Genomic DNA, 24,285 nt, shown 5'->3' with positions numbered 1-24,285 from the left:
TGATAAATACTTGCCATGTTGCCACACATACCGCTCGAAGGTGGTGAAGTAACACAAGGCCAGGTGCAAGGTCAGAGGTTTGACTGGGCTGGGCTATATGGACACACACATCTTGTGTCTCTCACTCGAGGATATGACTGCAAAGGAGAGTTTGGAATTCAATTAAAAACTGTCCTTCCTCAGAGCTGAAATCTGAGTCAAATCCCACACAGTTAAAGGTCAAGACACTGTTAATAAGTGATAGTGACCTGTGATGCACATGGCACCAAAATCACTAAAAATCATAGTTAGACTTAACTGTATGACTATTCAAAAACCACAACAAGTCACTTCACTACATCACGAATACCAGACCATTCTGCTTCAACTCCAGCCTGTTCAGTGAAGTCGATGCCTTGTATTTCTGTGCTACCAAGTTGGGGTTTCTCAGTCCTTGTATGATTCATGATCCTATTTTCCTTTATTCCTAACCAGTATTTTCATGTTTAACTATCCTTATCCTAAATGCCTCAAGAGATGTGCAAGACTTAATCAGAGGACATGAAATATTTGATTCAAGTGGTGAATTCTAAAGTCTGGTTTTAATGCACACCGTTTCAGTGGACCACATCTTTTACGAACCCAAATACTATTTATATGCTTATTTTTGTGGGTTGTGCCAGAGACCATGAATATATTGCATCATATAATTATGAAGAATAATAAAGAATAGATGGAGAAACCATTAGAGGTGAGACTCACTTCAGCCTCCTTTAGGATACAAATTTCTCTTGTACGATGCAAATTTCTCTTCTTCTGAAGCAGCTTCTCTTGCAGCCAGCGGTGACCCTGCCGTGGGTGTGTGCCCCGGGCCGCCTCGGCAGGAGGAACGGGAGGATCAGGCCTCGCCAGCCCCAGTCTTCGTGCTGGACATGAGCCACCTCGGGCCCTGCTGGAGACAGGACACAGCTGGGATGGAGAAACATGCCAGAGGTGCTTCCTGGAGTCGGGCAAATGGGAAATCCCAAACCCCTGCGAGGGGCAGTGCCGATTGCCCTAAAGTGACTGGGGGAGTCCGGGCTAGAGCAGTCCCTTCCCCAGCTGGAAATCCCCGCATGTTTTCGCATCAGCCTCGACACTTTGGCTCCGACTGGGCCAAATCCCCCTGGCTCTGTCTCAGCCTCGAGCCCGGGAGCAGAGCGTGGCACCGGCTGCCGAGTGTCCCTGCGGGGCTGGGGACAGCCCGGCTCCTGCCGTGCCGCCGGTGCTGTGGGAAGGGAGAGCTGGGCTCCCGACGGCACCCCCGGGAGTGCGGAGAGCGCCGGGCCGGTGGCTCGGCGGGGCCTGGATCCGTCCGTGCCCGCGGGGTGTCCCCGGGGCCGCGCTGGGATGCGGGACCGACCCGCGCCCGGCGCCGAGCGCTCGCCGCCTCCGTGAGCGCCGCCGAACATGTTCCTGGCAGGCGAGGCCAGGGGAGATGCAGAGAGGCGCGGGGCACTTTTCCAACAGCTCCTCCGCCGGGAGAGCCAGTGGCACGGCGCGGCGCCGCAGCCCGCCGCTCTCCCCGGCTCCCTGGAGGAGAAGCAGCCCGGCCGCCATGCAGCGAGGCAGGGTAAGGGGCTGCGGGCCGGGGGCTGCGGGGCGCGGGCGGGCGGGCGGGCGGGCGCGGTGTCCCCGGTGTCCCCGGTGTCCCCGGTGTCCCCGGTGTCCCCATCCCCCTGACGGCCCCGTCGTTGCAGGTGCGGGCGGCGCTGGCGGCGCTGCTGGCGCTGCTCTGCGCGGCGCTGCTCCCGCTCCGCCCGGAGGCCGCCAGGGCGCCCAAGCAGCGGCCGGCGCGGACCCGGAGCTGCGGCGAGCGGCCCGAGGAGCTGCTGGAGCAGCTGTACGGGCGGCTGGCGGCGGGCATGCTCAGCGCCTTCCACCACACCCTGCAGCCCGAGCCGCCGGGCCGCCAGCACAACGCCAGCTGCCCCGCCGGGACACGGCCGCCCGCAGACAAGAGGGTCCGGCTCCCCGTCAACCTGCGCAGCGCATCGCCCTGGGCGTACAGGTGACTCCGGGCGCCGGGAGAAGGGGTGCGGCCGCCCCGGGGGGCTGAAGGGAGCCCAGGCGGTGTCCCCGTGCGGGACCGGCAGCGCCGTGCCCGGGGCGGCTCGGGAGGTGAGGGGTGGCCGCGGCGCCGGGCAGCAGCCTGCAGGAACAGGAAAGGTGCTAAAGCACACGTCTGAGCAGGCGATGTAAGGTAATTATGTAAAAACAGCTTGTGTGAGGAATATGCTTACCGCGCGAAAAGAGAAACGAGTGAGGTAGAGCAAGCCGAGAGACGGAGCTCACACCCGCATCCACACCCACCCGGGAGCACAGACCACCCTCAAAAAGTCACTTGGGCAAATTGTCAAACGTGACAATCAGAGAACTCTCAGGAAAGGACCACCACCGAAGAAGCACCCACCTCTTGACTCTGCAGCAGGCACAGAGGGGCTCAGATGTTTTCCCCAAAATGTGGCTCCAGCTGCTCTACTGCTTCTAAAATACATCTGGGTTCAGCCTGTGTTCTGGTCACCTACCAAACTCTCCCAAGGGCTCCATGTCCCCTTTGCTGTCTGTAGGAACGTAGGCAAGGGCACAGCAATATTCCTGTGTTAACACCTGCGTTTTCAACCTGTGCTTTGCAAACCTCCCTCCCCTGAGGTGGAAACAGGGGCTGACAGACTATTTTGGGGGGGCATAAAAACAACTAATTAAAGTCAATTTGTTGTGAGGCTAGTTAATACACGAAACGAGGGCCTGCACTTCGATTGGAAGCTCTGGAGAAGCTTGGGAATCACTGAGCTAGTAAGCTAAACCCAGCGTGTGATCACTTTCTCAGAAGACTGTGAAGTCTTCTGGTGGTTTGAATAAAACTGAGTTCTGTTTACAGCTTTCTGTGAAGGACTGCAGACAACAGGAAGCTAAAACGTGCAAACTTAAAAGGAACTGACTTTCTTGCTACTCTTTATACATTATCCCTGGTATCTGCTTTGATGCAGTTCCTGTGTATTCAGCAAACAGTTATCTCCTTGTTAGGCTCTCCAATAAATATTTATTTTATGGCATGGGTTTTGCTCGCTTGTAGTGGAAGAAGTAATCCTACTGAGTTTATTTGCTCAGTAAGCCTTTCATAAGCTAAGTATTTTTAGCAATACATTTTCTCTAAGAAGACTGAGGATTTTTAAGCTACCCAAGAGTGCACAAAGCAAATACCATGAACGAAACACCTACCATTGGGCTCAGGTATTTTTCACAGTGGTTTTGCAAAATACTAGTGCTATCAGAAAATTGTTCCTCTGGTTTGAAAACAGTGCCTTCCATCCTTCCATCTTGTTGGGCAGGTATTTATTTTCAGTTGGAGGCTTACTTCTTAATGGAGAACCAGCTGCTTTTTGGGGCTTGGCTTACAAAAATAAATCCACCGTACTTTTCATCAAAGTGTTTTCAGACACTAACCATTCACATACAAGTAACTTGATGACATCTCCAAGCTATGAATTTTAAAAGATAGTGGGGAAGAAGCATTACACTATTAAAAGCAAAATCTAAAATTATATTCAGAGGGAAAAAATGTTTCTCTAGGGTAAAGAGGCCTGAGTACTCTATCTAGTCAACAGATCTCATTTGCAGCTTTTTTTGTGACTGTGTTTTTACTATATCACTAGTGTGCAATGAGACAGCAACAGATATCTCAAGATGTGTAATTAAAGTGTAAAATATAAGATTGCTAACATGCATTAGCTATTGCCACCTGCTATCTCATACATTTTGAAGCTAGGTGTGAAGTTATTTTTTTGTTCTGTGGTCTTAAACTGGGTGCCCTGGAAGCTCCTTAATCTCATTAGAGTTACTCCTTACCTTTGAGAGGGACACACAGCTCTCCTTTAAAGACTGCAAGTAATGTCCCATTATGCTTTGTCAATCATTAACCAATTTCACTTATACAATCCCAACAATTTCTTCTCCATGGCTGGAGTGTTAATCTGAAAAGCTGCAAGTGGCTCTCTTCTGTACTACAGCCCTTTCTCGACAAACCTACTTCCATTTAATTATTTTGTCTCATAATTTGCTCCCATTCACAGATTCATTACTGTCTCCTGAACTGCCTTCTGAATCACCAAAGCTGTTTTAGTGGTGAATGCTCATAAATAAATTCACTGTAGGCAGACCCACCCCCCCCCCCCCCGCCCCAGTATACCCCGACAGGACACTGCTCAAAGGCTGAAATTGACTGCTTGAAATTTGCATCAAGATGCCTGTCCTGTTCCAGCATCTCACAGACGTCCTGCTCTCCAGCTTCTTTTCTGCACCTAAAGACTTACAGTGCAATTAATTTCTGCTCTGTGCATAAAAGCTCTTTTTTCTTTTTGTTGTGCATTTTAATGCCTGAGATACCTCATGCTGTTTCTCTGTCTTCATTGGTGTTGCAGCAGTTCCCATTGTTACCATCTGCAGATTTCATTAACATACTGTTTATACTCCCTATTCCAGGTCATTAATAATAAAGATATTAAGTCTGGCTCTACTTACCTTCCCCTGAATATCTCCCCAGGCACCTGCTCCCAGCTGTTTAATGCTGCTGCTTGTAATTCTTCTGTTCACATGATTGTTCAGTCCAAGTCAACTGGAATTTTTTCATATCAGCATTTATGAGAAAGAATCAAATATATTACTTAGTATCATGTTGACTCTACTGCATCATCTGTATCCAAGCCTATCATGCTGTTTAAGTGTGGAAGAATTAGGTTTGAATGGTTCAAAGCTCAGATAATCTTTGTATGGCTTGTTTGCTTGTCTTTGTTTTGTGCTTACTGTTAATTTTCCATTGCTTGGTCTCTTAATTTGGTTATACAAAAATCAAGACTTACATAATTTTTGGCTTGCTGCAACCCAGAGATACAGGAGTTGTACATGGATTGCACCACAGATCCATCTGGTCCCTGACCCTGCTGCTAGCATCAACCAACAGGTGGTATTTAAGGCAAAAGCTAGGGGAAAAATACTAGCTCGTGTGTCTGATACTGAAATTCCATCCTGGTGGCCACAGGAGATCAGTATATAACTCAGGGCACAGAGTTTAATCACGCAAATCACTCTTTGCTCTGCAGAGCTATAAAGAGACAGCAGAGTTCCCTGAAGTCAGTTGAGCACGCTGGATTTGCTCAGCAGGTCAGGAAGCTGGGCTACAAATTACCCAGCTTTTTAAAAAGCTAGACCCAGCAGAAGAAGTTCTGTCACGAAATCATCCTTCCATGAAATCATCAGGCTGACTGTGTGCCAGCTTTTGACATCTATCCAGGGGTTGCTTGTCCTTTTTAGCAGTATTACATGGGCAGTCAATGAAATCCAGAAAGCCTACTTGTACAAGGAGGTTCTGGAATGGACACCTTGGCTACTGCTATGGTTCGGAGTTGCTTAACAAGAATTAATGATAGGCGGACCTGCAGCCCCTGCTGACAGCACAGGATGGGTGCTCTTGTTAACATTTACAGAAGCCACGATCATGGTGAATCATTAGCAGTGCAAGAACAGCTCCAGAGATGCACAGTAAAGTTGCTCATGGACAAGAGCCATTATGAAAAGGATTAATTTTAAATGTCTGCCTAAATATTTGTGGGGTCTGATCATAAAGCTCAGAGTAAACATTGAAAAATCTGATCCCGCTGAAGTCAGCAGCACTTTTACAGGTAGTGCTGATTTGTGATTCCATTCATGGTGCTGCAGAGCACAGATGACATTCATTAACCAGCTGTATATATCAGCTCTGTTTTTATTTTCTGATGTCTTAAGGCTATAATAATAATCATAGCTAGCTTGCAAACACACTTCTGCGTGAGCTTAGCAACATTTATGTGTATTCAAGAAGTCACTCATGTTTCTGTATTTCCAAATCCTGTGGCTTTTGTTTCTACCTCTGGGGCCTAATCCCACATCTACTAATAGTTAATTTACAAAGATTTAACTTTTATCATCGGTGTCGCTCTGATGGTGTTAGCCGAGTTAGCCAGTCACTCTCTCAAACATTGCCCAGCTTGTTTTTTCTGTTTTTCAAAAACCAGTTTCAGTTTATAAGCATCCTTGTTTTAGTGCTCATTTACATAAAATCTTAATAAAAGTAATACAGGCAAGTAATTTTTCACTGGTAAAAGCCAAGACTGTCTGCAGTGTGTTTGAACAAAGTCATACAGGAAAGCTTTCCTTCAAATAATACTTCAGCCATTTTCTAGAAGCTTATTCAAGGCATTTTCCAGGATTTAACATTACCATGTGACTCGGTGTGCATGTCCCAAAGATGCAGCCAAGGGCAAGAATACAAGGGGATGCAAGAGCTGCCACCCTTTTTAGTTGAGCACGTTTGTACAACTCTTCAGAAAGTCAGTTAGCACTGGGCTACCTATAGTAGTAATAGCTATGTTGCTGCCTGTATATAAAACAAACTAAGCATTACATGAACAAAAGGACACCTGCTATAGGGAAATAAATGTCTTGGCAAGGGGGAAAAAAAGCTGTTCACTCTTAATCCTGTAAGCATTTCAGAGTGTGAAGGAAGGGGATGATGATCTGCTTATTAGACTTTTGATAACATCCAGCTGTTAGCCCAGTGCTAGCAGTGATTTTCTGAAGACTCGGCTCCCTGCCCCAGCACAGCAGCATCTGACCCTGTGGAATCAGAAGCTTGGAAATTATGAAGTGACAATATTGTTAAAAATACTACATATAAAAGTAGCAGTACAGGAGAAGGCAGATTAAGTCTCTGCAATAGTTTTACTTCTGACAGAAAGTTTTCTCTTGAGTTTCCAGGCTTAGTACATAAATGGCAGGAAGTTTGTTTTTCACTGGGAGCTCTCAAAGCACTCATAGGGTCATAAGGAAAAGCAGCAGAGTCACACTTCATTAGCAGTTCCAGTTCAGCACAAACCTGTTTCTTGTTCCAGCAGATGGGAATAGAGCAGCCCAGCACAGCTCACTGCTCCTGTCACTTGTGAACCAGGAGTGCTGGCGAGGCAAACAGCCTTATACAGTGGTGACCTGAGTTCACAGGACAAGGCAATCCTCATGAAAGCATCTGAGCTGTCTGGTTTGCAGCAGTGGCCACAGCAAGTGACACAAGGCTGCAGGGGACACTTGAGTACCAGTGGAAAGCTGCACTTCTCTGGTTCGCCACCACTCTTCCATTTATCTCTTGAGCATAGGATAGACGTAGCAGGAATTTGGAGCATGCATTTTTACCTGGTTAATTAAGCTGATCAAAAGTGTTTACCCTCTTCCGGGAGAAGATGTTAAAACATGTAGTGGTTGGAGTAAAGGAGAGGAATCCAACTACAGCAGCTGGAGCAGTGGTCATTTTCTGCACAGAGTGACTATGCTCAGCTCATGCAAACAGAAGGAAGCAGGTCCAGCTGCATTTATTCAGCTAAATGCTGGGTATTACAGGTGTTTGTTAGTGGACCTGACACAAGTTGGTCTGGGTTGCCTAGAAAGACACAGATGAGGATTTATTTATATGGCTTTTCTAAACAGGGTTGATCTGAAGATGTAGAACCTTGTATATGACTCCAAATTTCAGTGACATTTGAGTTAAGGAATTAATTTCAGGAGGCATTACTTAGAGGCTTCAGCCTTTAAGTTCTGGCTTAGATGCAAAACCATACCCATATTTTGAATATATCATTAAGTCTGGACTCTCTCTGATTCTTTCCAGTCCTCACATGATGTATTGACATCAAACTTAGTAATATAAGAGATTTTCCCCCTCAGAAAGTAGAAAACCATGCCACATCTACAGCATCTTTCAAAAACCCCACCCCATTAATACCTGACTTTTTCCATGTGGGAATTTGGAGGAGAAAGACGGTTGTAGACCATGATTCCAGCGACTGTGCTCTGCTGGTATGAGTGAAACCTCTCATGTTTGCATGTTCATGTTTTCCAGTAACATCATAAACCAGGTGCTAGAGATACTACAGTAGAGGAAATACCAATAACTTGACACATGGTGTGTTTAACAATCCACCACTGAAATTACTAACACTTGAGTTTGAAATGGGAATGTATCACAGTAGAAAGGCCTGTGTTCCCCTTTCTTCTCTTCTGCTGGCTACCATTTTATTTCACACTGGTGTGAGATCCTGTACCATGAAGGTATTTCCTGGGGAAAGTAAATGAATATAAATGGGACAGAGGAATATTGCAAAAAATATCTGCAACATAACAGATATCTGGCTATAAGAGAACTGGTCTGATTTTTTTTGTGAGGAAAACAAATTCCTTAAATTTAATTTTTAAAAAATATTTATACACAATGGTCATTATATATACATATGAAAGTCTCTTCCTTGATGACAGGATAATCAAGTTCGTGTTTGGCAAAACCTGTGATTCCAGATTTCCTTTAACTGATAAACTAGTGATACTTCTGAAAAGGGCATCTCCCTTCTCTCCCTGCCTAAAGCTGCTTGTTCACTCTGGCTGGTTGGTGCAGAGCTCTGTGTACATGTGTGGCAAGAGAGCTGACAGACCAAATCCCAGCTTTTGATGGAGTAATTCCTTAGTTGAATGAATCCCTTGATCAATCCTGTGGCCAGAAAAACATCAGAGTCAACCCAAAGATGGGTGTGAGAGGGAGAGCCAGGCTGCACTGTTTTCACAAGGACAGATTTTGTTGACTAGCAGTGACTGCAGTCACAGCTTGAGGCTGACTTAGAGTTCTGCCTCTTCCAAACCTGAAACCTCTTCTCATCCTAGAGACAGCCTGAAGAGATGAAAGGCAAACACTGATACCCAAGGAAGTGGTGTCAACCCTGGGAAACACAATTTAGAAACTGCTTTAAATCTATTAAGATAATTTTAAGACCTATTAAGACATACCCCCTGGAAGACTGCATCCAGCTCTGGGACCATGCCTCAGTTTGAAAAAACAGGTGTCTGCTAAGGAAGGCAGGAGCTTCCCTTGAAATGGAAAATGTAAACCCCCTCTCTCCAAATTATTATAATTTTGAAATTAAGGGGCTCCCAGGCAAAGATATGGGAGTAGGAATAACAGTTCTTTACTAGTATGTATAAATAAAAAAAATCCTACAACTTAATAGGAAAATTAAAATAAAATGCAGTAGTACAGAGTCAGAGTGAAATAAAATGTCAGAGTACAGCCTGACACCCTGTTGGGCAGGGTGTTGGTAGCAGTCTGAATGGTGGCTGCAGCCCTCCCAGAGTGACAGATGTGGTTCTGTTGAAGCAGTGATCCTGTAGAAGGGTGTAATTTTCCTCTGAAGGTCCAGTGGTGATGTAAAACGGTCTGGTCTTCCTCTGGGAATCCAGTGGAAAAAGGCTGCCTGTGGTGTTCCAAGTCTCAGATTATATTCAGATAGGAATGCTTGGCTCCTCCCCTGGGTGGAGCATCTCACAATGGGATGATGTAATTTTTTCAGTCATGCAGTGAGACTCAATGGCCCATTAACAGAAGACATCCCCCTGGAGGGAGGATGGGTGGTGGAAGAGATAAGGAACACTGCCCCACCTGGTTTTAACAGATGGTAATAGAATAGATACTTTTGGTTACATCTTGCATTGCAACCTAAGACAGACCACAACACAAGACGGATGTGGACCTGTTAGAGTGAGTCCAGAGAAAGCCATGAAAACACTCCTCAAAGGGATGGAGAATGTCTCCTATAAAGACAGGCTAAACCTTCCATTTTCTAAAGGGGGCCTACCAGAGAGCTGGAGAAGGACTCTTCACAAGGGCATGGAGTGATAGGACAAGGAATAATGGCTTTAAAGTGGAAGAGGGCAGGTTTGGATCAGATACTGGGAAGAATTAAGAAGTGAGGGTGGTGAGACACTGGCACAGGTTTCCCAGAGAAGCTGTGGATGCCCCATCCCAGGAAGCTGCAGTTTATCTCAGTGTGGGCATGAAAATGTTGCTCTTCTCTGGTTAGAGGAAGATGCAGTGGACATGAATTAGAAAGAGCAATACAGAGTTCTGCTTTCAAGGGGAAGGCACATTTATGACCCCAAGTATACTAGGGAGAAAAACCTATTGCAGAAATAAAAATATAATTCAATTCTATTTAAATCACTAAATTTTAAAACATCATGTCATGGCTTTAACAATAACAAGGTTAACAAGGATTTAGACCAGTTTTTGAAGAATTCAAGGCGGATAAAAAGTTTAGAAATGCCCAAGTGTCCTTTTTAGTGCTCTGTTTATCCATTCGGTCCAAAATGCAAAACTCATTCTGTTGAAACCCTTGAATCTCATAATTCAGAAAGCCAGACACTTCTTACTCCTCTGAGTAGGACCTAATCAGTTCTGTAAGCTGTTCATGTTTTTTTCTTTATAAATTACAAGCCAGACAGCAACAGCTACAGCTATTTTTCCTGGTGAAAACAACAAAAACATGATATAATTATTATAATAATATAATAATTATAATAATATATAAGATTATATAATTCCAGATTAACGTACCTGGTTTTAGAGGTACCAATGAATCTTTATTTGCTTCCCTCTAGAATTTCCTATGATCCCACGAGATACCCTAAATACATTCCCGAAGCCTACTGCCTGTGCAAAGGCTGCCTGATGGGGATCTTTGGCGAGGAGAGCTTGCACTTTCGCAGCACCCCGGTGTTCATGCCCACGGTCATCCTGCGCCGCACACCCGCCTGTGCCGGAGGCCGCTACGTCTACACCGAGGATTACATCACCATCCCTGTGGGCTGCACCTGCGTCCCTGAGCAGGAAAAGGAGGCAGAGAGCGTCAATTCCAGCATAGATAAGCAAGAAGTGAAGCTGCTGGTGGGCCAGAACAAGCCCTCATCAGAATGAAGAATGTACAAAAAGTCATGTTTCAGTACTGGCCTCACATCATCATCTCACCACCTCAGGAAACTGCACCAGAGCTGCAAACAGACTCACTTGCCCTCTTTTTCTGCTTACAGTTATTTCAGATAGAAGATGGAAAGCCCAGTCATTCAGTCATTCAGATCATTAGAGATGGCAATTAATTCAACTTCTTTAGTTCATGTAAACTTATTTAGTTCATTATTGCAAACTCCAAAGTAGCCTTTTTTTTTTTTTCCTTAGAGCTGAACATTTTATATTTGCTTATTCACAGTAAATTTTAGAAGATGATGCAACTGTAAGACATTGTAGCTATTACTGTAACAGGCTACTGGTTGTAGATATTTTTGAGGAATCTCTTATATTCTATTTTTAGGTACCCTTATACAAAATTCATGTTGCTGCTGTACATGGGACCAAATCAGCAGTTAAAAGGATAATTTCTCAGGCTGGGAGAGTCTCCCTTTATACTGCATAAACTCCAAGCTTTGCCTCTGAGCTGTTATCTCTTTGGCTAATTTATATACTACAGGAAGGAGATGTTTCCCAAGTTGGAGCCATTCATGAAGCCATGTTCTATGTGCTTGCCATTTTTAAACTTGCCAAATTGCTAAGGGTACAAAGGTGTTGAGAAAAAACTTGCTAGAATATTGTAAAAATGCAGCAGACCTTCTTGATGTGGACTAAGTCTAATTCTCAGAAAATGTAAGTTAGAAAAAACACAGTTTGGGTCTCAAGAATTCTGTGTTTGATTTCACCCATCACTGACCACTTAACTACTTTGTGATAGAACTGTGCTCCATGTAGCTGAAAGACCAAAACCCTTTTTGTTTTAGGAGAGGAGATTCCCCATTAAAAAGTAAGTACCAAGGATTGGCTTCAGCTCAGGTGCACTGCAGGCGAGCAAGGAGGCTAGGTCTTAACTTCCAGATCCTACAAGAGGTCATTGAGTTGAGTCCCAGCCAAGCCAAACTTGTTAAATCAAATTAATTTTTATAATTACTGTTACTCATTTCTCCTTATGCTGTATGTAATAGGCCACCACCTGCAAAAGCTGATGCTCTGTGGACGAGCAGCCTTCCATCTGTGCAGCCTACTGCTGATGGAACTTGACGGCAGGCCCTCACCAGAAACCCTGCATACACAAAAACTTGCATTTCCAGAACAAGAGACTGAAGTTGACTCAGCCTAGTGAATGAGAATCAGGAATGACCAAGCATGCCTTGCACAAACATAATTCCTCAGAGGGCACACTCTCCAAAATGGATAAACCTCTGAATGCATAGCAGAGAATCTCTTTTACAGCTGAAGGATCATGACTGCAATATTGTTACAGAACAAACATCATATGCAGCAATGTATCTGCTACATCAGGAATCTCGAAATTTGCCTTAATTCATAGCAGAGAAAGCCCCTACACTACACAAACACAGTCCTCTTTGGAGTGCTGTTGGAAGAAGAATGGAAAGACTATGAGCTAATCACAATTAACAAGTTGAAGACAGAATGAAAGTTATATGACAACTCCATGTCTTGTGCATAACTATTGACTGTGCTTTCTCTGACTCAGTCTAGTATAGCAGTATTTTTATAGTGCAATCTGTGAAACTTTTTACAAAGCCTAGAATAACTGTAGGAACTCCAGAAATGAATAAAGATTCCCATCATGACGTCAGATTGAAGTTTGTAGCTGTGTTTTTTGTGTGGATGCTTTTCCTCAATTCTCCATGTCTTCAGACCCGTGTTTCCTCAGACTGGGTGTTTCTAGCTCAATGGGATCCTCAAAGGTGAGTTCAAAGATGGTCATAAAATGTTTATACTACTCAGAGAACAGCTAATAGCCTGGCTGCTGCCAGCAATTATAGGTAGTTACCTTTTCCCCAGAGAATGTAAATACTTGCAGCAATTACAACTTCTTTCCTTCCTCCTAATGTGGAGGAACTTCTCACCCTCTGAGCAGAGAGCAATGGTAATCAGAGGGGCTCAAAAGGGAGGCTGACCCACAAAACTGGAGAAACACTGCACGAGGTGATGTTTCAGTTGTCTGATGCCTTCCAGTTTCACCATTACATTGTGAGGTTTTTCTCCACTTAATGCACTTAAAGCAGTGTGAAGTTGAACCTTCAGTCTCCACGGCATAGAAAGCAAAGTCTTCACCCCAACAGGCAATAAAATGACCCCAAACAACAGCAAAATATCCAACCATGCAGCACTTGTAATAAATACCCAGAGGGGCTACCAGCTAAGTCTGGCCTAACACTGCCCTCCAGCAGAACTCACTGTCTGCCCACACACTTTTGTTATACAAATTTGTCTGCAACAAATTAGTTATTAGAGCACATGAATATATTTGCATGATGTGGTGGAAAAAAAAAATCTCATTTTTTATTGCAACTCTCCTGTCCTCCAGCCATAAATCATGGAGTCATTTTGAGGTTTTCAAGTAACTAGAGCATGTTCAGGGAATTCCTGGGAGGTGCAAGCTAAAATCAGGTAAATGGAACAATCAGTTTGTCCAATCCAGAAAAGGAGATGTTTCAGATTATAGAAAGTTTCAGAAATCGGATGACTGAAAGTAGCTGAGAACTGCAAAACCTCCATTGGTCAATAGAGCGCTTGTGTTGGCGACCTCCTCATCACACTGCAACAAGTGCAGAAAGTTTCCTATGGTTCAGGCATCTTTATGTGATTTTGTTCAGAAGCACATTTTCCCTTCTTAATCCTCCTTTTCCTCTGTGACAGACTTTTTAGCTGAGCCAATCTGCTTCCTGATCCAGCTTTCCAGTTTGGTGTCTCTTAAAAGCTGATTATGTTTTAGCACAAGCAACTGTTTGATATTTTGGTAGTGAACAAGAGCTATTAGCTACACAAACACTTGCTGGCCTTCAAAATATCCTTCCATATATCCTTTCTCTCCACATTACTCATGTGGGAAAGGTTGAGTGTTAAATGTAGTTTGCATTTGTTTGGAATTGTTTGTTTTTTTAACAAGGTCATCACATCATGGATTTATATCAGTTTCACTTCCAATGTGGTGTGACATTTTCCAGCTTCCAGCCCTCTGGTTACAGCTGCTGAAGCCTTTAATTTGCATGGGGGAGGGAGTGTTCCTTGGAGTTGCTTCAAGGCTTCACAAACTGTTGACAGAAGGCAGACATGAAATGCCTCACTGAACCAACTCCAGGCCCAATAAATGCAAACAATTCAAAGCTAGAATTATCTGGCAGCTGCAGCTGATTTAAGAAATTTTTTTGTTGTGCCAGGAAAATCTTTTCCTTCAACAAGGTTGTCCCTGGAATACATTAGGACCCACAAAACACTGAACAATATCCTCAGTAAAGAGATTATTTTCTTGTCTGTATTATCACTTAAGGTAATTTGGAAAATTCCAATCATTCAGGAAGGCTGAGGAAAGCCTGAGATGCTAGTTTGGGTTTACTTGCCGGTCATCACCTGAAGGTGTCTGTCTGAATAGGTGAAGATCTACAGCTACAGGTAAACAGGGAATTGCATGGGGCAACATGAACATGAAAGCAGCAGGAAGAAAAGGGAAAAAAGCTGTGATGTGCTCAGAAAGTAAAAACACCCATTAATCTCACTGGGATTAGGGAACAGCCGTAACAACTGCCTGGACCAGGGTAGTTAAAGAGGCTGTAGCACATATGACTGTGCAGTCATAAATGCCACTGGAAAAGTAGCATGGTGCTGACACTTCACCAAAGCCTGTTCCATCAGAAAGTCCATCCATCAGACACCCCCAGTAAAGTCAATCACTACTTGACACTGATATTTTTATTCACAATCCTGTTACAGAAGAAAAGGGGGTTTTGCTGTCACATACTATTTCTTAAAGTTACCACACTGGCACAAAATACAAATTCACTATGGATATTTGTGACTTGTACCCTTCTCAGAAACAGGAATCAAGTATGACAAAAATAGCTTACCTCCTATCACTGATGAAGGCTGTAAATGCCACTAGTCAAGCTCTGCTTGGGCAGCTGCCTGCACTCTCCAGGCTTTTAAGAGGGAAGCTGGTGGACAACAGGCTGCTGTGTTGAATGCATCTGCACAGATTTTCATGTACCCTTAATTCCATAACTATGCATCTTCACAGTGCCCCTTTTCAAAGTGGTCTGACCTACATGTGAGAAGCAGCAGTGATTTTCTTGGAATTGAACTTCTTGGTACAACTGAATGGTGCACTTTTTAAGAAATACCTCTGATGAAGTTAGCCAAGTTGACTTTTAACTCTTGCTATGGGGAGCCCAATAACACATTTACCAAAATGAAGTGAGCCAAGCAGCAAAGCAGGTGAGGCTTCAATTTGAACATTCTAATTTAGGTGGGTGGCAGGAAACAGTATCATCCCTTCCAGCAATCATACCTGTCCCACTTGAAGTTTCTGTGTAGTTAAAAACAAAGTTTCACGAGTTACTTCATTGTCTCCATCTGTTTGGTATGAAGACACTGAGGTAATAAACCAGTTTAAAGTACAGCTTAGTGCCAGCAGGTATGCAATTACCATTGTGATTTCCTTTATTTTCAATCTGGCCACATAAAAGTGATGGTGTAGCCTCCTGGAAAACACCTAAACCCAGATGTATTTCACCTGTGGACAGTCATTTCCAGAGGAGCTCTGGCTCATCAGCAAGGATGGCATCTGGTTTGAAAGGCAAGACTGTATGGGCCATGGGCTCACAGACCAGAAAGGAGAGGCCAGTGCCTGTTCTCCCTGCGAGCGCTTCCTCTGCTGCACTTCCCTCATTTTAACAACACCTGTGACCAGTCTGACAGAAACCAAGGCATGTCAAAGAAGAAGAAAACTGTTACCATGGAACACTACATGCAGCAAAGAAGCAGCAGGTATAAAATATGACGAGGGCAAAGCCTTGGGAAGCAAACAGATCTCTTGGAAAATAGGGAGGAGAGCTACAGTGGCTTGGGTGGATATTTATGATTCACAGTTGTGTCCAGCTCAGACAGCACCATTCTCTAAGTGCCTCTCTGAGGAAGGATTATAATCCATCTATATTATTTCTGGTCAGCTGTTTACTCCACTAGATGGGAAAATCTGCATTCAAACAGCAGAAAGATGAGTATTATCATTGCCTTATAAAAAGTCTCATATCACAAGCTTAATTAGGTTTATTCCCACCACAAAATAAATTTGGTACTTGATTTCATGTGATTCAGTTTGTAGATGCAGCATTTCGGTTAGCCTTTACACAGTGTGGCATACAAAGACAAGTGCTTGTGTTTTGTAGAGTGTTTTTAGAGATTATAAGTGTTGAGTGCCTTGAAAGTTATGAACTTCAGCCAAAAGTACTTTAGTAGTAGTTAAAAGGTTAGTCAAAACTGGCTTTAAAATTCTCAATTATCAAAAATCTCTACTTATGCAAAGTTTTTCCAGTATATCATCTATTTTGACTAACATATAATCCAAACCTTGAATATAAATCTAACACTTTTCTATTTGAAACAGTGGGAGTTTATCAATATGTTATTCCTCAGTGGCCTTGTAAGATTCAATGATTTTTAAGATGCTTCTATTCTACTGCTCTGCTGCTGTCTGTAGAACAGGAGAAAAAGATAAGACCAGACAACTGAAAAAAAACCCATTCTTGTAACTATAAATTTGACATACCTGCAGATCCTCTTTAGTTTGATATTGAAATTATTAAAAAGCAGGCACTACACTTAATCAGAGCCATTGTGGTTCAAGATTTAAGGGACATGTATGGGCCACATTACTACAGAAGTATCAAACTCTTTGGCAATTATGATTCTGATGCCTGCAAGGCAAACACCTATGTGTTGCTATAAGCTAAAATCACTTCTAAGATCTCACTGATGTGTCCTCAAATGGTAAAAGCTACCATTAAATGAAACTCTAACAGAGAAGTTCCCATTATCCAGCACCTGCGTTGCTTGGTCTGCATTTACCTAATATGAAACACAGTAACTGCAAATGCTTACTCATTTAAAAGAGAGAGGCTATCACACTGTTGATTCCAGATATCCCAGAAAACAGTACTCAGAACTGGATATTTCAGCCCTGAGAAATGTGCTGTAACTGATAAAAAACAGAAAGAAGCTTGACTTGTTGTAGATCTGTAGATGATCTTAGGAGAATCAGTCCAGTCCAGAAGCATAGTTCACATAACATCGAAATTCATTGGCTAAATTTCGTGAGTGTTTTGGAATAAACTTGCACATCTTCACACCAAGATGCTTTGCTGCCTGTTCCTCCATGACTGCACCTGCAGCAAAAATAATTCGTATTGAAAAAGAAAGAGAGTTACAGAATATTTGAACTTTTTTAATAGCTCCTCCAAAATGCATACATAGAGAGGCTGGTTTTTTAAGGAAGGCAGGCTGAAAGCAGCTACACTCTCCCCCTTCCTTAACAGCAGAATCTACTGGGAAACTTACAATAAATCTAGAAAAATGGAAGACATCCCAAGGAAATGAATGTCCAAGAAATTTCATAAAAATAAGTAGAGGGTATCAGTGTCCTTTTTACAGCAAGCAAACTTGAACTCGGTCTTCTTGCTACATTCCAAGGAAGTTAAATGGTAGGGCGCCATGGGAAATGCAAACAGATTACATCTACACTTTCACTTACATAAACCATGGTGTGATATTTGCAGCTACACTGAGAAATCACTGCTTTGAGCAGAAAACTGAAGGACCACCTATCCATTCTAGGGAAAAACTTCTGAGAACCACCCTTGTGTGCCACGTGCACTTAAACCAAGGAGCAGGCTTTCTGTGGCCACATTATTTTAATTTTTCTTTATTTTGTCTGCTCGGCTGCCTTCCCTCAAATTGTACATACAGAGGGGTTTTTGCTTTTTGGAAAGGTTTCCCAGATGTCTTCAGATAACAATACAGTAGTAACAATACAGTTTAAGAAAAGCCATTACTTGGGTAGACACACATCACTTCTCAAACCAGCAAGTGCATCTTCCACAAGTACAGATATCTGTTTATCTGGTTTCTGCTTTTATTACTGTTTTTTAATTCCTTCTGCTGTATTTCAGCATAAACTTACACATAAACAATAACTTGCACCTGTGTCTGCCATTTCCAGATTTCAATCACTGCAATTATAAAGTGGCCCTTCTACAAGAAAAATTATATTTCTGGAATTTTGCTGGATGACTTTATAGTTCTTCAAAAATTCAGTAAAATTCATAATGCCATAGGAAGAAAGTACTGGCTTGAACTATTAAAACCAACTTGCCTTCTGTTTAAAATAAAGGCTGAACTCAAGTACTCAAATAAAAAGTTTGGGATGCATATTCTTCCTTAAACTGATGATAATTCAGATTATTGAGTTAGTATTTTTCTCATGTAAGTTTGTCATTAGAAAGAGAGAAAAAGGTACTTAAGGGGACCTAATATTTTTATTGGTTATACCTGTACAAAGCAGAATCTTTCCTTTTGTTAGATATTTGATGGTCTCTGCAGTCTTTTGAAGACATTCCTCAGATAGATAGGGTGGATCAGCTATTACGATGTCAAAACTGTGTGGCAGGACATTTTCAGGTAAGTCCAAAGGGTGGTTGTAATCATAGAAAATAAATTCTTCTCCATACACAGAAAACCTTCTGTCATACTCCAGTATACACACAGAAAAATCTTCACTGTCCTGTTCTTTCAGTTTCTGGTACACACTCGGTGCACTGACACACGCTATCCTAAAAAAAACCACACAGTAACTTAAAATTGTAATTTTAAAAGACAAACAACAGCAATAAAATTCTACAGCAGTCCGCAGAGAGGCTTTGGGAAAACATCTTAAACATTAGTCCCAAAAGTGGAAAGTATTCTTCCTCCATTCTAACAATTAATTACTTTAGTAACAAAGTCTTAAATATGGAAGTCAACCCTAGGCTAAATAAAGATCTTAAGCTTAACTACAGAGAAAGTCTTGTTTCAGAAAAGCAAGGAAGTACACTCAAAAAATGAAAAATTACTGTTTATAAAAGTAGGAAGAAAACCAAGTTTTTTCCATCTGTCCTACAGAAACATAATATAAAAACTAAGAAAGTAATTACAAGTCAATAATATGCTCTGAAGCACTTTGTATTTCTCAAAAAATTAAGAATATTCATAGTAAACTTTTACAAGGTACAGCCTACAACATTCAGTGACATAATAAACAGGCAGATCAGTATAAACTATTAACTAAATAATATCAAAGCAGCTCTGCAGTTATCTCAGTTGAACAGAACTGAAGTATAATGAGTAATGAATTAAACTGCATGCTCTTGTCTATATAGCAGAAACAAAATATTTGCAGAAAAGATATGTTAAATCTACAACACAATTATTAGAACCTACCTGCCACCTTTTCCTGCTGCCAGAACTGCTTCCTTAGCCAGGCACGATGCAGTTTCATCACTGTACCAAAACTGGCTCAGTTGCTGAGAAAGATAATGCACAATTACAAACAACATCAAATCTTCTGGCTGTGCTATGCAGAGTTACGTGTGGCGAGTCGTAACTGAAGAAAACCACAATCCATAGCAACTTTTCAGTTCACAAACTGTCAACTGGAAAGGTGACTGTTATCCTGACAGTCTTTCTACCTTGTAACCTAGTTACAGATATACAGCAAATACCTTACACCCTTGTGTTTCCAAAGCGTGAAATGCAGTATCAGGAAAACCAAGTAATCCAAACCACTGACAAGGTATTTCAAACCCGGTGTGCAGATGCACATTATTTATGTGCTCTTAAATTGAGTTACTTCAGCAGACAAGGAAAAAGGACTTTGAAAAGTGACAGTATAGGAAGAAAGAAAAGGATAAAAAAAAGAACCTAAATCAGAATGGATCAGAAAAAAGAAGACCAAAAAAACCCAACCCAGAGACAAATCAGAAATCAGTCTGTCACAAATAAAAACAACCAGTAAAACAGCCATCCTCAAAAATAAAGAAATAAAACACACACAAGAAAATGTGATATGAAAGATCACTTGGTCTTGTTACACTATGTTTGTCTCAGACTCAGGGCAGAGTCTTTACTACTATCCCAGGCTGGAGTTAAATTTTCCAGAAGGGACAGATGCTTCTGTTAGCAGCTTTATTCCCTCTCCATGTACTTTCAGTTTGTACCCCCCATGCACATGCAGAGCAAACAACTATACTCAGATTTAATACTAAAAAAAATTTCCCTACAGTGTTGCCATCCATTAATAGGAATGTCCTGAGCATTCCCCTCTTTAATTTCATTTTATTATCCAGCCACAAAAGAAACTCGGTCAGGGCTACTCCTCTGTGCTTGATTTACTGAAATTTATGGTTTCTTACCCAGTCTTCTTCTATTGAGCCAATGGAATATTGATTAAACCCTTGGGAGGTCTTCATGCCTTCTCTCTGCTGCTGCTCCAAATAGAACTCCTGGAGGGCAGCCAACGTATGGGATGAAAGCTGGGGGATGTCATCATCATCGTCCATTTTCTTAGATGTCAACAAGAAAAAAGAAATTAATTAAATAAACCCTTTTCAATGGTGAATGTTTTTTGTAACAGCATAATCTTGTGAAGTAAAACAACTTCCACCAAGAATGCAGCTAACTAGGAAAACCTCTAAACAAAAGAAAACTTATTCCCTTTGCTTAAGTGCTCTTAAATCAGCAAGAGGTCAATTGGAAATAACAAGTCTCCACAGAGAATTCAGGAAGAACAGCAACACTGTTCCCTTTCTATACAACATGGATTTGGCTTGTATTCTTACAGCAAAGTTGACATTATAATTCTTCATTTCCTTCACAGGAAAATCTGGAAAATCCTGTAGAAATAATTCCCTTCCTTCCTAGAAATAATGATAGCTATTGGTCATTCCTTTCCATGTTCAAAAGCCACACAATTTTAACTCCAAATGAAGTAAACCAGCATTCTAGCTCGGCATCACCTGGTTTTAACTTCCATGCCATAAAAAAATGATTCCTCTAAATGCCACAAATCTAAAAGGGAAAAAAAACCCCAAAACACAAAAACTAAAAAAAACCCCACAAAGCAGTCAGGAAGCTCCAAAGAGACACGGAAAGAACGGAAAAGTACAGCCATTTTCAGAAAGCTGCTGAAGTGGGTTCTGCCCGGAAGCATCCCTGAGCCCTTTGACCCCAGGCAGCGCAGCAGCCTCTCCCAGGGAACGGTGCCACCTCGTGGAAGAATTGCTTGAAAGGACTCAGCACGTGAAAAGCACTGGAGAAATCTGAGAAAGAGCCTTCGCTCAAGAAACCCATTTTCCCTGCATCTGGCCTAAGAACCACCACACGAGCAATGTCTTTAACTGAGCCTGGAGACAGGGACACACCTGCATTATGCAGAAGTCACCAAGAGCTATGGCCACCTGAATAGTGAGTAAACATTTTGAGTAATTTCAAGTGGAGCTGCCCATGGTTTTTCTTCTCATTCCCTGCATTACAAGGAGAGCTCCAGAACTGGCAGTCTCCTCCCCTTCAACCCTTCCTTCTGCTTTAGCAGAGCTTTCAAGATGAAGTCTCCTAAAACAGCTTCTTCCTTCTTGCTGGAAAAATGGTACCTTATCCTAGCACTGTGAGATAACATTGCCATTCCTCTGACACAGCACACACCTAAGGACATCTCTTATCTGGCTTTTCCAGAGTATCATTTATTGACTTGCTGGCTTCTCAGGCCAGGCTGGCCGAACAGGGAATTGTTCACAGCCAAAAGACCCACCTGAGACATTAGCCTCACACAAGAGAATTCCACAGTCTATCTACCTAGTAAAACCAAAATCATTATTCTTCCCATAGATTTTGTTGAATAGAACACAAATGCTTTAAGAATATTTACATTATTAAATTACAAATTATTTAAAGTATTTATTATAGAAATGACTGTATGTCCAGACAGATAACACAGTTTCTAGCCACAATGCTCTAACAATACACAGAACCATAACAATAACTCTAACAATACATAGACCCATTTTAGGTCCTAGCCAACAATTCATTTTTGGTAGAAATGGTAGAAATTTGCAATCACTCCTTAATACACAATTTTTTTTTTATTAACTGAATGATACATACAGTAATTTGGTTTGCTATTACCCCTTAAGCAAAAACACATCTATGCTTTGACACTAAGAAACTGAAACAGCTGAAAGCTGAAACTGAACAGCAAAGTTTCTGCTTTTTAGTCAAAAGTTGAAATTTTTTGATTTTCTGTTCAGTGAGCCCCTACTGGCATGTGAAAGGACTAAATCCATGCCCATGAAACCACACCCGCACAGATAAATCTGCTGATGAAGAATTTGCCATTGTTTCAGGAGATAAAAAGGCATACTGCCATAGACATCTTTTATCTATTAATAATCTTTTTGTTGATTTTTTTCATAGCCTTCCTTTTGGTTTGTAAATTAAAGCCTTAGGAACCAAGAAGTAACTGTGATGTTTTGCAAGGAGAGGTAACTCAGAACATATGCTAAAAATATTACATACACCTATTACAAACGCCTCCAAAATTCAATATATTTTTCTGAATGCATATAGTGACTCAGGTTACTAGCATGAAGACATTCTCATGCTTAAGAACTACATCAGAAAACTCTTAAAGTGAGTTTATGTGTACAAGACTTGTAAATTTCTTCAAGGAAGACAGTTCTACTCTTTGAAATCCCTTTACTATCCCTTCCAGAAAGTTCACTGCTTTCAAGTCCAAAAGCAACCCTGAAAGTTCTGTAGGAGGATGAGAAGCACAGAAACCCACAGTGCCTCTGGCATGTGGAGAACAGGTGATGAGAAAACAGTAGGAAAGACTGCTAAAAGGCCATGGAATAGAAATACAACTGGAAAGCCATGCCATTCATCACTAGGAAGAGTGTTAGCCCTTTAGATCTTTTACCAAGAAAACAAAAAGCGTATGTGCAACTTCAGAAAAGATTTTATTCTAAGAGTAACCTCGAACAAAAGGCAGAGAGCACGAAATGGAGTTAAATCTAGTTCTCTGCGTTTTTTCCAATCTGCCCAAGTCAGTCTCTGAGATACGCAGCTCATCATCCACGGTGTTTGCAGCACACACCGAGAAAAGCTGGCCAGCGGTGTGCAACCGTAATGAAAATCACCTGGAAGGGGCTGCAACCACCTGTCTGGAGGTAGAGAAGTCCTGATCTCATAGACTGGAAAGATACTAAATGTCTGGCCTTGTGCCCTGACACCTCAAAAGCCGGGATTTCACAATGCGTCAAAGTGACACATGAAGTTCATAGAAGAGAAGTTTTCAGAGGATTACCAAATACACAGAAACTACACTGGATTAGCAAAGTAAAGTCAGCAGGCCTGGTGGCTACTTCAAGCAAAAGGAAAATAGGATGTGTCCCAGCTCCATTCCCATCCTTTTCAGAAAGCACTGAGGGCGCGCAGGCGGAGCTCGGGACGGCCGGTCCCCCTACACGTGGCTGACGGGACACACGGAGGGTTCCCGGAGAAGGCCCTTTCCTGCCGTCCCCTCCCGCGTGTATCGCTTTGAGGGCACCCCCCAGCCACACAGAACCCCGAGGAGGCAAGGGGTGACCCCGGCTAGCCCGTCCACACTTCGGCCGCCATCGCCCGCGGGGCGCAGCGGGGTCAGGCAGTGAGGGGTCGGTGACGGGTCGGTGAGGGGCCGGTGAGGGGTCGGTAAAGGGTCGGCGATGGGGTCGGTGAGGGGTCTCCGCGCCGCCGCGGCCCCGCCGCCCCTGGACGGGAGCGCCGCCGCCCTCACGGCGGTCACGGGCGGGCGCGCGCGGATGCCCCGGGCCGCGCCTTTCCCCGCGTGCGCGCCCCTCGCGCCACTCACCGCCCGCCGGCTCCCTCCGCGCGCGCGCGCAGCTCGCCCCAGGCCCCGCCCCCGCCCCGCGCGCGCCGGGGGCCGCGCGCCCCCTGCTGGGCGCGGCGGGAAGGGGCGGGGTCAGGCGGAACTCCCGGCCACGCCCCTGAGGCCCCGCCCGCGAGCGCGGCGGGGAATTGCGCGTGCGCCGGGATGTGGGACAGGTACGGGAGTGCGGCTGGGCAGCCACGGACACGCGGCCTGTCAGACTTGGAGAGCACAGGCAGCCCTCGAGTGACATGTCAGTGTTCAAAAACCACGAGCTTCTGCCTTGCACCGCAGCCCAGAGCCCCAAACTGTTTTTTTACATCTGGCTCTTCTGTCCAGGCTTTCCATTTCTATTACCCATTAGCAGGCTGGAACAAGCTCCTTTTCTTGCATACAAACAGAAGTCCAGCCGACTCTTAGATGCTTTCAAAAGATAGCAAGTTTTAAAATACCTCCTTGCTTAACTTTATAAAATCATAGAATGGTTTGGGTTGGAAGGGACCTTAAAGACCATCTAGTTTCACACCCACTGCTGTGGGAAGGAACACCTTCCGCTATCCCAGGCTGCTTCAAGACCCATCCAACCTGGCTTTGA

The 24,285-nt window shown here is 43.3% G+C and overlaps 2 protein-coding genes and 1 long non-coding RNA gene across 8 annotated transcripts; 1 reads left to right on the top strand and 2 right to left on the bottom strand.

Moving 5' to 3' along the window:
• The first annotated feature begins 1,324 nt into the window (after positions 1 to 1,324).
• On the top strand, positions 1,325 to 12,530 carry IL17D (interleukin 17D). The gene is made up of 3 exons (XM_086881892.1): positions 1,325 to 1,591; positions 1,719 to 2,029; positions 10,525 to 12,530. Exons 1-3 carry the CDS (start codon positions 1,457 to 1,459, stop codon positions 10,838 to 10,840), a joined length of 762 nt encoding a protein of 253 aa, XP_086738018.1. The 5' UTR covers positions 1,325 to 1,456; the 3' UTR covers positions 10,841 to 12,530.
• LOC147654235 (uncharacterized) lies at positions 4,367 to 10,194 on the bottom strand. Its single transcript, XR_015284755.1, has 2 exons — positions 7,826 to 10,194; positions 4,367 to 7,483 (listed from the first exon to the last, which is right to left on the bottom strand). It is a non-coding gene; the product is annotated as an uncharacterized LOC147654235 (long non-coding RNA).
• A 2,102-nt stretch (positions 12,531 to 14,632) lies between the features above and the next one.
• Positions 14,633 to 23,730, bottom strand: EEF1AKMT1 (EEF1A lysine methyltransferase 1). 6 transcript variants are annotated; one of them, XM_086881891.1, is made up of 5 exons: positions 23,673 to 23,730; positions 20,179 to 20,328; positions 19,208 to 19,290; positions 18,281 to 18,561; positions 14,633 to 17,118 (listed from the first exon to the last, which is right to left on the bottom strand). In XM_086881891.1, the coding sequence occupies exons 2-5, from the start codon at positions 20,323 to 20,325 to the stop codon at positions 16,991 to 16,993; spliced, it is 639 nt and encodes a 212-aa protein (XP_086738017.1). In that variant the 5' UTR covers positions 20,326 to 20,328; positions 23,673 to 23,730; the 3' UTR covers positions 14,633 to 16,990. The 6 variants fall into 6 exon arrangements, with proteins under 6 accessions (XP_086738017.1, XP_023775432.1, XP_023775423.1 ...); XM_023919664.2 differs by lacking the exon at positions 23,673 to 23,730 and adding an exon at positions 23,127 to 23,646; XM_023919655.2 differs by lacking the exon at positions 23,673 to 23,730 and adding an exon at positions 20,605 to 23,634.
• Between the last annotated feature and the right edge of the window lie 555 nt (positions 23,731 to 24,285).

Source organism: Cyanistes caeruleus, chromosome 3 (genome assembly GCF_971803275.1).
Source record: "Cyanistes caeruleus chromosome 3, bCyaCae1.hap1.1, whole genome shotgun sequence".
In the NCBI taxonomy this organism is placed as follows: domain Eukaryota; kingdom Metazoa; phylum Chordata; class Aves; order Passeriformes; family Paridae; genus Cyanistes; species Cyanistes caeruleus.
Note: the sequence above shows the minus strand (reverse complement) of the source record. Positions and strands in the feature narration are given on the sequence as shown.

Coding starts and splice junctions, on each gene's coding strand:
- IL17D (XM_086881892.1), top strand. CDS start 1,457: ATGCAGAGAGGCGCGGGGCACTTTTCCAACAGCTCCTCCGCCGGGAGA. Junction 1,592..1,718: donor CCGCCATGCAGCGAGGCAGG/GTAAGGGGCTGC, acceptor CCGTCGTTGCAG/GTGCGGGCGGCGCTGGCGGC. Junction 2,030..10,524: donor GCATCGCCCTGGGCGTACAG/GTGACTCCGGGC, acceptor GCTTCCCTCTAG/AATTTCCTATGATCCCACGA.
- EEF1AKMT1 (XM_023919641.2), bottom strand. CDS start 20,975: ATGCTTCCGGGCAGAACCCACTTCAGCAGCTTTCTGAAAATGGCTGTA. Junction 20,329..20,882: donor TGGAGCTTCCTGACTGCTTT/GTGGGGTTTTTT, acceptor TTGACATCTAAG/AAAATGGACGATGATGATGA. Junction 18,562..19,207: donor GCAGCAGGAAAAGGTGGCAG/GTAGGTTCTAAT, acceptor GGTTTTTTTTAG/GATAGCGTGTGTCAGTGCAC.